The sequence below is a fragment of the Serinus canaria genome, chromosome 1 (assembly GCF_022539315.1).
Source record: "Serinus canaria isolate serCan28SL12 chromosome 1, serCan2020, whole genome shotgun sequence".
NCBI classification, from domain to species: Eukaryota; Metazoa; Chordata; class Aves; order Passeriformes; family Fringillidae; genus Serinus; species Serinus canaria.
Genome location: NC_066313.1, coordinates 96,721,933 through 96,734,452, shown reverse-complemented (window position 1 = coordinate 96,734,452; position 12,520 = coordinate 96,721,933). Strand labels below are relative to the sequence as shown.

The window sequence follows — 12,520 nt, the reverse complement described above, 5'->3', positions numbered from 1 at the left end:
CAGTGTGTGCAGTGAGCTATCAGACAGCATTCTACAGCAAACAAGCAAGGAAGCAGCTGTCTCTAGCAGGCAGCTATGAAACTAAAGAATTAAAAATTTCCACGGGCAATACAGAAGTACAAGGAATTATCTAGTGCCCCAAGAGAGTTAACAAACATGGTCCAATTCATTGCATTGCCAGTTTTGCTGTGTAATCTACAGTGAGAGACATTGGTTTGCCAGCATAGTCTTGTTTGGTTTTATCTGTCTAAAACTATTCAGTGTAATGTGCACGAAGTTTGTGCTTAAAAGCGTGCTTTGTAGTTGTGGGCAGCGTGGTGTCCCAGGAAGTTGGTTTCAGTGGGGTGCAGGGTATAGCCTGGGTGCTATACCTTGTCCTCGAAGTGCTGAGCCCTCTGTAGGCAATTTTAGTTTCTTTAATTCAGACCTTCTGGTTACAATGGCTCAACACCAAAAAAATCTGACTCTTCCAAAAACACATATGGACTCTAATGTATATTTCCTTGTGAATTCTGGCAGTGCAGCCTAATGCAGGGGTGTGCCCTTAAAGCAAAATCACTGAAATGTCTTTCTGGAATAGATGGCTAATAAGTCCTCAAGCCCTTCTGTGACCAATACAAATGGTGTTTCAAATGACAGGACAAAAGCTTTCTGTGTCTGTCAGACAAACAGATCCCAAAATTTAAGTTTCTGATCATATTGTCTAAAATATCTGTTTTCTGTGAATGCTGTTCAGGGGATAATTACTTTAGGAAGGCTGACAGTCAGTTGGCTGCTCGGTACAGTACTTTCCAGTGTAAAAATAAACTGCAGATGTTTGACACACAAATGTCAGGATATTTAACTTTGGGTTAGGGTTTGCAGATGTGTGTTGTGAAAGCTACATCTCTGTGTTAGGGTGAAAGAGAGAAGAAGTACATGGCACCAAACGCTGAGAAGCATGTCTTCTGTATGACCAAGGCATCCTGACCTGTGGACACTCTGTCCTTTTGGGTATTTAAAAAATCCTGGCTAGTAGTGAATTGTGCCTGTTACACGGTTTTGAGGGTGGTCATTTGTTATTGAAGAGTTCAGCGGCTGGGTGGTTTTCTCTCTCTTGTAGAAATGTTCCCATAAGAGGGGAGTTTTGTGTAGCACTTTGATGTTTTAACTGCACACAGCATTGTTTCTTTCATCAGAGCAGTACCCAGGAAGCAGAAGTAAATTTGGACATGCACAACCAAGTTCTTGCTTCCAGTGAGGCTTACCACTGAGCATTTTTGTTGACAGATTGGTCCAAATGTTTCACCTCTTGAATTATTTTAAATCCTCTTTAAAAGACCTGATGCATACTTTATGTTGGTGGTGTTTTGTTTGTTTTCAAAGCAATAGAGCAAGGCTGCCAGCTTTGAACTTAGAAAGTCTTGAGAAATGGCTGAGTTTGGACAGTTTATCCAAACACGATGCTTACAGCTGTGTTTCATTGAATGCACTTAAAGGCTGACATGACAGACCCATTTGTTCATTTTCACAGAGTAGTAACTGATTACATTTTCTCTTGGCTATCATTCAGGTAAAGTTGCATTGTCCTGTGCATTCTTTCCTTTCTCAGCTGCTAAGTCATTATTTTGGAAACAACTCTCCTTTTTGTTTGATTTTTTTTTTTTTTTTGTATGGGGAGTGGTTAGGGATTTTTTGGTTGGGTTGTTTCAGTTTTCTTGGGAGGGAGAGGGGGTTTGTGTTTGGGGTTTTTGTTGTTTTGTTGTTTGAGTTTTTTTCAGGGCCAAATGTGTTTTGGGGAGAAATGGAGCAATGTTGATTTTTGCTTAGTAGTACTAATACAGAGGTTTCCTACACTTTTAGGATTCAGTTCCAGGATCTGCTTCATTTCTCCCCATTTATTCCAGCCTGGCTTTATCATGATATTTAGTAGAAATTTCTTTATGGAAAATGAGTGCAGCTGCAGCCTAGAACATGTGGAATTTTCCGTTTAGACCCAGCTAAAATATGAATATATAATATTTTTAAAAGTCAAAACAAAACCTGTTTGGTTGACAGCCCAGTAATTTACATCTCTTATGGTTTATTTTTCTAGGGAGGCAGCAGCAGCTGGAAGCTGAGGACCCCTACGTGGAGGCTGATCAAGACCTGCACAGGCGGGTGGAGCGTTCTGTGGAGCCGCCCACAGAAAGACCAGGGGAGAGGCGCATGGCAGAAATGAAGAAGCTGTATGGTGCTGAAGCTGCCAAAATCCAGGCAATGGAGGCTGCCCTGCAGCTTATCTTTGATAGGAACTGTGACAAAAAGCAGCCCAAATACTGGCCCATTATTCCCCTTAAGCTGTGAGTACCTGCACTGTGCTCTGACGTGGCACAGTGCTATAGGGTCAGGTGCCTCAGGTTGGGCTGCTGAAAGAACAAACGGCAAGTTTTGGTTTTGGGCTTTGAGGGAGAGTCTGGCAAGGACAATATGTATTTCTTTAGCCTTTTTTTCTTTTACAGTGTCTGTCAGTGATGTTCACAGTCCATTCAACACACATACAGTTGTCAAGTAGTAATAGGAGGGACAGGAATATCAAGCCTGTCTAAAATTCAATCATTTGATACCCGCTTGCCTTGACCGCACATGCAAGAAACATAACAATGTTCATACCCAGTGAACTGGGAAAACTTAAAGCAATGCAGAGAAGAAAAAGACTTTACGAATTGTCTGGTCTTCCTGTTTAGGAATTTGAGTGATCCCATTTTCTAGTCTTATTTAACATAGTAGTATTAGGATCTTGTTTCACACAGCATAGCTTGAAGTGTTATGTCTACTAATCTTGGATTTTTTTGAGAATCAGGAGCCCACTGGCCAAGATACAGCTTATCAAATTACCATAGCCCAGACACTGGAATTCTTTTTCAAAGGTTTATAATAAAGCAGGAAGTTTTTCTTCCAGACTGATACTTGTCTGGCAGGAGTTTGACTCTAAAGCAACATTATATAGAAAAATGTTTTAATGAAGGGGTGGGAGGATCGGGCAGAAGCCTGATGTGGTCGTCTGTTAGAGATCTGTTCAGCAGAAGAGAGACTTAAGAGGACACAGCGCTATTGGAGCCGGTGCCTACAATGATTTTTGCCATTCTAATAAAAAGCAGCAATGGACTTGTGAAGACTTGAAGCTTTAAATAAGGCTTATTAGGGTGATAGACTATATCTGACCAATGTTTACAGAGCTGTGGAAGCCAGGTAGCCCTCTGGGCTCTATGTCTGTTTTAGGTGCAGGTTTCCAATGGCCAAGAGCATAGGACGTGCACAAAATTTAAATATAACAAGTAGATGTGTTTTCATCCATCTGCACAGAGATGTGCCTCTGTGTGTGCTCATCCATCTGCACTAGCTGGTTTGGTTCTGCTTCTATCACTCCTTACTTTGGGCCAGTTGTGTTTGCCCCACACTGAGTGAGGCACACTGGTGGTTTGTGTAAGAGAGGCTGAACTGGCCCCTCAAAACGTGTAGCTCCTTAGAAAATGGTACCCTGAATGCTTAAAAGGACTCTGTGAGAAGCTCTGCTGATAAATATTCTTGTGGATTGAAGGGCAGTAGTCTGTGACATTACTGCATTTCCATACCAGGGCAAAAGAATCGTCTGCTGGTTTCATAGTGACATACTCATCTGCCTTCCTGGCAACAGAGGAAGGTTACAATTAAAATTTTAACTTCAATTCATGCTGAGTTTCCTGAGTTTCTCTGTAGCATTAGTGTAGTTTGTAATATACTCAGCAGTTGCTGTGCCCTCTGCAGCAGCCAGCTGCAACAAAGTAAGTCTGCAGTGCAGTTTGGAATATCTTTGCTTTCAGTAGTACTGTTTTTTCAAAGCAGAATTTCCATGTCAGTTCCACCTCTTTAACAGATGAAGTTAAATTGAACACTGAAATGAAAAAACCTCCAGTTTCCAAAACTTACTTCTGGTGTGTTTAATCTGAAAAATTTCAGTGAGACAGGAGAGAGAAAAGGATTCTTAACAGTTCTGCATTTGTTGTCACTCTTGTTTTTGGTGGGTTTTGTCAAAAAATCTGTGTTTTGTTTGGGTTTCCTTCCTTTGACCAAATAAATTTTCTTCTTAACACCTTGTAATTTACTTTATTTTTTTATATAAACAAACTTCCATACTTAGAACACTTCAGTTCTTAGATGCTAAAGCTTTCTTTTAGCTGCTGTATTGTTTAAGGAAGATTGAACTTAGAGCAGGAGTGGTTTTAACATATGGAGAAACACAAGGAGTGTTGACAGGACTTTCACAGCATTGTCAGGCAATACCACATATGCATGGTGTGGTGCAAAATGAATGGGAGGGTTGCTGTATCCACTGGGGGGAAACCCTGTCACAGATTAACATGCATAAATTTCTCTGTTCCTATTTGAAATGTTTCCAGTGTGGTCATGGTGTTTTCCCTGTGCAGTTCAGTTCAGAAAAAAAAAAGGAAGAATGGGCAAGGTAGGACTGGGCTGTTCTTACTTTTCAGCACAAATTCCAGTTCTTGCTGTGGTTGACTGTTCATTCAACTGGTTCTGCTAGCAGAAGCAGAAATTCTGGTCTCAAAAGGTATTTGTGGAGACCTCATAAAAGACAAACATTGAATTCTTTTCCTACTTCACATAAAATGTAAAATAAATCTATAAAAAGAAATATATAAAGGAAATTACTTTGCCTTTGGTTCTTCTAAGTATTTTTAAGAGGGTTTAATGGAAGGAGAGAGAACTGGATGAATTGTTCCTTAGGAGCTATGTACTAACTCCTGAAATACCCTACTGCAGATTTAAAAGTTGCTGCCAAATAATCTCATTTTAGGGGGTGGGCCAGCAAAATGGGACATCTGGCCAGCTGTCCCTAGATGTCCCATCTTGCTGAAAATTCAGCAGAACTTGAAAATTCTGTGTTGCAGTTCTCTATCTTCCGTGTCATTTTATATTTCTGATAAATACCTCATATAAAAGCATGTGATCATGGAGGAAATGCAGCAGCAACTGAAAAATGCCTCTTCAGTTGTCTGTAACATTCACCTTTCTTGCACATGTGTATTATGCTGCAGTCCTCAGTCATGGGAACATGTACACCTTTTTTTGCCCAAAGACACAATGTGCCTTGACTAGAATGCCACTGTGCTGCTGCAGACTTGATTCTTCCTTCTCCAGAAGGTTGCACTTTCAATTATGCCAGCTGTTGGTATAGTCCTGCCCAGTGGGAATTCTTCACTTGCTGGGGATAGTTTCTCATGAGCTTTTCCCAGCTCCAGTAGAAGGAATTATACCCTGAAGTCAAAAGTTGCCATCCAGTCAGTCTTGATTTCAAAAACTAGTTTCCTCATTTGTTACAAACAAATCAGCCTTGTTTTCAGGAGAAGAGTTTGTGATTGGTTGAAGATGCTTTGAAGATAGGAAAAAAATGTAATAGGTCTTTTCCACTGAAAGCCTTCTTAAAAGGAATGAGAAAAAAAGACCCTTTCAGAATTGGTGTGATATAAATGTAACATGGAAATGAAGCAATGACCTGGTTCCTACTGAAAGAAAAATTGCTTACTTTTATGATGACGTTGTCGAGGGCTCTTGTTCTTTTAGAATTTTTTCCCCATACAGCAGCTGACAGCTCAGTGAGCCTCTGTGTACAGGGAAGAGATTGAACCCTTTTGATGAGCATCATTTTCTCAATCAACATTACGGGTAAGTATTCATCCTTTTTGACAGGGGTCTCATTAATGGCTGGCTGCAAACATCTCACACTTGGAAAAAGTGTTAATAAAAAGCAACCTAAATTTTGTAACAGGCTTTATGAAGGAAAAACATCACATAAGTAACACATGCAGATTTGGTCACATGTGTCTTTCTCTTAGTAAAAGCTTCCCATTTGTTACGTGAAATATGCTGTAATATTGGTGTCTTCATCTCTTATTGCACTAATAGCAGTCTAGCTCTTGGTGTAGAAATTGAGAAAAGCAAGACACAGACTCAGCTGCTTGAATTTTGAGTTTTAAGTGTGATTTTTGGCATGTTGGGCTGAACATTTTGGCTGAAAGAATTAGAGAGGGGCCAAGATTATTGCCCAAAATGTGAAATACAGTCTGTCAAAGTGAAACATCCCAACTCTGTTTTCCTTCTGGTTTCTTAAAAGTGTAAGCTCCTGGAAAATGTATTATTTGATAAATAATACATTCATGCTGTGCCAAAAATCTTTTTTCATGTTTGTGTGCTAATCAATCAGCTGTCCATCCTCTCTGACCTGTTGTCTCCTGTGTTCCTGTATGGATCATCCAAAGGACATTAATTCTTAGGGGCTCTTTTCTTGGTAGAATAGCAGCCTGTAAGGGAGTCTCAGCTGCTTCTGAAGGGTGGTTATAGCCAGAGGGTGTTCAAGGCTTCACACCTCTTCCTGTATTCTCACATAGCTGGAATTGCTGAGCTGGCACACAGTGACACATGCAGAGGAGCTCAGATTGGGTGGGTGACAGATCATGACGTTGCCATTTGGGTGTTATGTTAGAGACCTGGCTGTCACAGCGGAGGAATTGGCTTGGATTCAGTCCATCCTTTGGAATTGGTCATACAAGCATCAGCCTCAACAGGCCAGGAATGGCTCTGTCTTGCTTGGCCAAAAGTGGAGAAAGACTTGCTTCTCTTGAGCTTGCAGGGAGTAATGGAGATTCTCTGTGCATGGATTTCATTACACAGTCACAGAAGAAATTTTTTCCCCTTTAATCATGAATCCTTTTCTTCTAAGAAGGAAAGCAGGCAGAGTAAATGCAAACATACATAGTTTTTGAAAAGAAAATACTTTTCAGCCTAATGGTGCCAATACCACTGCTGGTTCCCTAAACTACATTGAGATCTTTTGCCTGCAAAGCCTTTTGAAAAACCAAAATACACATAACTGCTATCCCCATGACTGTTGTTTTTAGCCATCCCAAAGACATAATTTGTGGGGAGGAAAGAATGAGAAAAGAGGAAAGGATTGGTGGGGATTTCTTCTAAATAGTGGTACTTATTAACTTTAAGAGTTTGTTTTAAATAAAAGCAACAATTTCGTGACTCAATAAGAAGTGAGACAAAAGTCTATGAGGAGCTATTAAAAATAAATTACACCACTGTCTTTGGATTTCCTTAATGTGGACCTTACTGATAGCTGGGGAGGGCTAAAAGACAGTGTTTTATTCATGTCCCCTAGAGAGCTGGCATCAGATGTTGACACAGGAAGATAACCAGATTTCTGATCTGTTTATAGGGATGTTTAGGATCTTTCCACATGCTTCTACTGAAGATGGAGATTGAAATCCCAGTTCTGAAGTTCAGCTTTCAGCTATCTCATGCATTTTCTAGTTACAGCAACCCCTCCTGTTTGGTAACTCAGCTCCACCAAAGTTTACTGTTATTGAGGTCAAAAGGAGTCATGTTGGAAGACACCTAGTGCTAAGCTATTTAATGTAATCCCATTTACTTGTTCTTTGGCCCGAGATTCAGTAAACTCTTGGTCTAGGCTTGTACAAGTAGCCAGCATGAAAAAGTCTCTACATTGTATTTCAGCAATTTTGATACTCATATAGCTCTGTTGCTCCCATCCTTTGCATTGGACAGGAAAAGATCTCAGCCATTGTCTAGTTTCTGCTACCTCCAGCAACAACATCATCTTTTTTAGAATTAAGATCCTGTAATATCTTCTATGTGGACAGAAGGCAGGGACTTCACAGAAATAAATGCTTGAAGTATGTTTTTACTTAAGCAATAACTCATCAAAGGCCACGTTTCTGGTCTGTAGCATATTCCATGAAGTGAATGAGTAATAGCTGAAGGGGCTCTCCTTCTGCTGTTCTTTCCTGAAAAGTGGTGAGGTTGAGATAAAACTTCAGCCAGTTATGCTGCAATGCACTTGAAACACAAGTTATGTCAGTTTCTCCAAACAGAATAATTGTTACATGACTGCAGAATATAAATCTGAAAGGCACTTGAAACCAATAGCGGTCAAATGAATAATAGACTGTGTGATACTAAGGTAGTATTCACTATTTAATCAGTTTTTCTCCACATGTGTTGATGAATTTAGGATTTCCAGTAATGCCAGACCACACTGCAGTAGAGACAAGAAAATATTTGTTGAGCAGAACACGACATTTTCATTGATACTGCTCTGCAACAGAGTTGTGTCAGCAGTGTCACAGCTGCTTTGCTGTACTGTTTTGATGTCACTGCCCTGGGTGTTTGGGGCACACTGGAAGTCCTTCTTCCTCAGAGAAGCCTTGTAGTTGAGCATCCTCATGGCAGCTGTTTTTGTCACTTTATCCTGGCCCTGTGGTCCTTGTCACCTTTTTCTGCTGGCTGCTGGACTCAGATGTGCCAGCTGTGCTGTCTTGCTCTGAAAGGATGCTGAGTGTGGGATATGTGTGATGACATGATGGTCCCATGGCAACAGGCTGTGATATCATCAGTGCCAGATGGTGAATTCTTTCAGGGACACATCAGAAAGAACAGCTGTGTTGTGCTATAGAAAACCCTTATTCCAGAACTGCTCTTCTCTATCACCACAGAAAATAGAGAAAATGGCAGACAAAATTTTCCCTCCTTTGCTTTTTGTGTTGAGCAGATCCCTCTTCAGGTCACCTACAGCTCCAGTGTGAGAGCATAAACATGTATGTCCAGAATGGAAAGTGCTTTATAGAGAGCTTGTTAACAAGATCAGTTATTTGCCCTTTGTGAGTGTGTTTTACTATGCAGACCTGCTTTAGAAAGATGTCCTGTACTTTCTATGTCAACAGCAGTTAAATCTTGTTTAAAAGCAGAAAAAGAGCTGCCTTACTGTCTCTTCCCTTCAGTAGCTCTTTTAGTCTAGCTGTGTTACTTGCATTTTCAAGTCTAACAAAATGAAATCTGTTTCTCAGGCATGGTTAGAGCTAAAGTTTTTTCTGGTAAATACATTGATAATAATTAGCAGCACTAGTGATTTGTGTTACTTTTGGAAACTCATTCCAGGCACAGCCTGCAGCGCAATAGTCCCCATCAGCAGGACAGAAATGTTCACCTCAAACCAAGAAGATAGGACGTCACACTGGAGTAAAACATACCAACTGCTTATATTGTTTGAAATTTTAAAATACTTTACTAAAAGCCAGTAATTAAACAATTTTGTTTTGCTACCTAAACTTCCTTCATGACAGATTTTTGAAGTCTGAATTTATGTAAAACCATTAAAATGCTAAAAACATTCAGCAGATTCTCAAGTACAATGCAGATTTTTCTTCATCCTAGTAGGGTGCCCAAAATTATTATAATAATTGTGAAGAAAATGTGTCCAAAAATTGTGTTGTGTTTTTTGAGTTCCCAACACTATTTTGATTTCCTGGTTTCCAGTATTAAATTTGGGGGTTTTTCTAATACAATTCTTAGCCAAGCAACCTTTAAAATGTTGAATGGCTTAGCAGCTGCACTTTCAAGGCCTGAAACACCATCTGAATATATATTGAATGTAGGAAAAATGACTACACTGCCTCCCCCACCACTGCCACCCCCATGAAGCTACCTGGAATTAAATGAATATGCACTGTGATGCATTTTTCTGCCCACATCCTTGATACTTTATATCTCCAAGAATCCAACTGAGCCATTTCCTGGGCCTCTCATTTCCTCAGTTCTTTTCACCACATCTCTCTTGTTGCTCCCTCATGTTCTTTTTCACAACGACTCCTTCCTGACTGCGTCTCTCCACCCCAGCAGACACTGTCCTGCAGCCTGATGATGCTCTCTCAGCCCCTGCACTCCTTTCTGCCTCACACAGGGAGGGCAGAAACTGTTGCCTGGACACTCAGTTGCCGGCAGAGCACGCGAGAAGGACTAATGGAGATGACCAGATTTTCTGGTCAATGCCTCTGGCACCGTAAGTGCTGAAAGCAGAGAGTACCCAAACCCTTCCCACAGCATTGCCCCTGGCCTGTCAGTGGGTAAGGGAAGATTTTTCTCTTTTCCTACCTAAAAGAAAATTTCCTCACTGTTGTGCAAATGGTGGGAATTGTGTTACTGCCAGTTTGTTTCTCTCCACTGCAGCCAATCACCCAAAACCTTTCTAAAGTTGCAGTGCAATGAACCACCACAATCCTGTTGAACACCAGGGAAAGCTTTTGTAAGACTTTCCCCTAGTGGGAGAAACAATTGCTGGATACAGTGCCTGGCCTGCATAATCCATCTGTTAAATTTATGTGTCTCAACAGTACATCTCAGTCAACTGCACCTCCAAGGGCAAGGAGTAACTGTAACTTGGGAGCTCAGCCATTTGGAAGACCAACCAGGCAACTGTGATCTATTACCACCCAGCAGATGAGGACATTGCTAAGGCACTTTCTAGATGCAAGAATGATTTTATCTCTTTTTTTCTCTCTTTTCAGCTTCTTGGCCAGCTGGCATCCCGTTTTTTCCTTTTCCAGCAGGCATTGGTTCAGTTTGGCGTGATCCTTCAGAGTGGGAGCAGTAGCCTATTTAGAGCTTCAAACACATAAAGGCTGACTGGCTGGAACCCCAGAGAGCAACCTAGCAAGAGGCTGATGAGGGCACTTAGCCAGATCATCTCTGAAACACTATTGTTAAAAGAACCTGATGTGCATGTTAAATAAACATCAAATATGCAAACCCCAGTACACGTAACTTGCAGATAATAGCATAAGGTAATGGGCCCTATCTCCAAATAAATAATAGCACCCTCATAACCACAGGCAGTTTCAATATTTTCTGCTCACTTTCAATGTCCTCTGGATGGGTCATATCTATAACACAATAAAACTCCCACAGGCTCCAGCAGGAGCTGGACTTAGTATTAAACCCTGGGTAAAATGAGGGAAAGAAATTTCTCTTGCACACAAACAGGCAAAAGCTCTAGAATAAATGTGATCCAGGAAGTTATTATATAAAGGCATTGATAATTTCATTTGCATATAAAATAATAACAAGAAGAACGGAAGCTAAATTATCCCATATATACAGAAACCCTGGGTGTTCAGGATTGGCTATTCATTATTCTCTTGTCATATAAAGCAATTCAGTCTGCAGCTGCATTTCTCTTACAAATCCAATTCAATCAAGAGAACCGAAACATCATTAGCAAACCCACTGATTTATCCACCAGTAAAGTGCTGATACAGGCCTCTGTTCCTGCTGCTAATAAATTTTCTGCATAGCAGTGTTGGCTCTCTCTAGAGATCTCCCATTATTCTAATGACTACAGATTTCAAACTTAACCACTGGAATTTTTCAACCTGAAAGTCTACAACAGTAGGGTTCAAAACCTGTGGGAGTCATAGGAAAGAAAGGACATGAGCCAAACCATCCAGTTACCTCAGAGATGTGTCTAGATGAAACTGCAGATAGAGCAGCACCTGGTGCTTTAGAAAATTGCTGTAGCAGGACCTTTTTTTTTCCCTTTCTGAAAGACATTGTCTCCTGTTTTGCTCATCACTTCCTCTCCCTATTTCCCTCAGTGGGCTTGCCTGCAGAGCTTTGCCTCCCTCTGTGTACCTTTGCCTGGCTTCTGCGTGGTTTGTGGCTTAATTGCCAGCCTGCAGGCTCATTTACCTCTGCCTCAACCTCTGTACTCCTACTGAACTGCAGGAAATGCTCTGATAACCCCTGGTGGATGTTGTTTCTGATTCCTCCTGCACATCATCTGCCACCAGGACTCTGGGCAGTCACCTCTGAGCTCATCACCGCATCCCCTTGTTGATACTTCATATGCATGAGCCCTTACACACTCTTTCAAGGCCTGGGCATGCACTTCTGCTTCCTTTCCGAGGTGGACTTCAAACAGTGCCACTTCTGACAGCCCAATGGGTGTTTGAAGTAATGTTGTCTTTTGGGAATAATTTTACAAGTGGCAGTTTCTGTAGCTTCTTTAACGGCCTTGGGTCATTTTTTCTGCCAGGTTCTTGTGATGTTTGGTTTGCCTGTGGCCCTTTCATCTTTTAAACACAAAGAAGCTATTTCTGTGGAATATTGGCAGAATTAATGTTCTAGGCTATCTGGCAGTTACAAAACACTCATGTTCAGCCTGAACTTTATTAAATAAAAAGAAGCACAAAAAGTAAGAATCCAGATTCACCTAGTGAATTCATCTGGTGAATCCAGATTCACCTTATAATAATTCACCGTATAATGTGTTTAATATAGTTTTAATAAAAAGTTTTATTACATTCCTCACTTGGAATATTAGTTTTCTATTTGCTGAACATGATACCCAGGAGAACAAGAATCAAATAACAAGAGTCTTAAAAAGGTGTTCTTTATTTAAAAAAATACAGGTGCTCCTATCTATATTATGTATGCTATAAATAAAGGATAAAAGTATTATCGAAGTATTATCAACTTCCATTTACTTTTTTATCTCTCCTAATTGAAGAATGGTTACCTATGGGTGACTAGTGTGTTCTGCTTTAATGTTTTAATCATGTACTTGTGCATCTGCAAAAAATTAGCTGTCTGTACTGAAAGTAGGAGGAAAATGCTCTTGTTTAGGTGTTTGGGTTTTTTAAGAAAA

At 40.5% G+C, this 12,520-nt stretch overlaps 2 protein-coding genes across 2 annotated transcripts in view; both read left to right on the top strand.

Moving 5' to 3' along the window:
* Positions 1–4,098, top strand: part of GEMIN8 (gem nuclear organelle associated protein 8) — a 28,066-nt gene extending 23,968 nt beyond the window's left edge. The window contains exon 5 of the mRNA XM_018913560.3: positions 2,075–4,098. Within this exon, the coding sequence (XP_018769105.1) occupies positions 2,075–2,325 (251 nt within the window). The 3' untranslated portion in view covers positions 2,326–4,098. The remainder of the gene's footprint in view (positions 1–2,074) is intronic.
* A 1,381-nt stretch (positions 4,099–5,479) lies between these two features.
* GPM6B (glycoprotein M6B) overlaps positions 5,480–12,520 on the top strand; it is a 120,491-nt gene continuing 113,450 nt past the window's right edge. Inside the window, exon 1 of the mRNA XM_050975747.1 lies at positions 5,480–5,682. Within this exon, the coding sequence (XP_050831704.1) occupies positions 5,652–5,682 (31 nt within the window). The 5' untranslated portion in view covers positions 5,480–5,651. The remainder of the gene's footprint in view (positions 5,683–12,520) is intronic.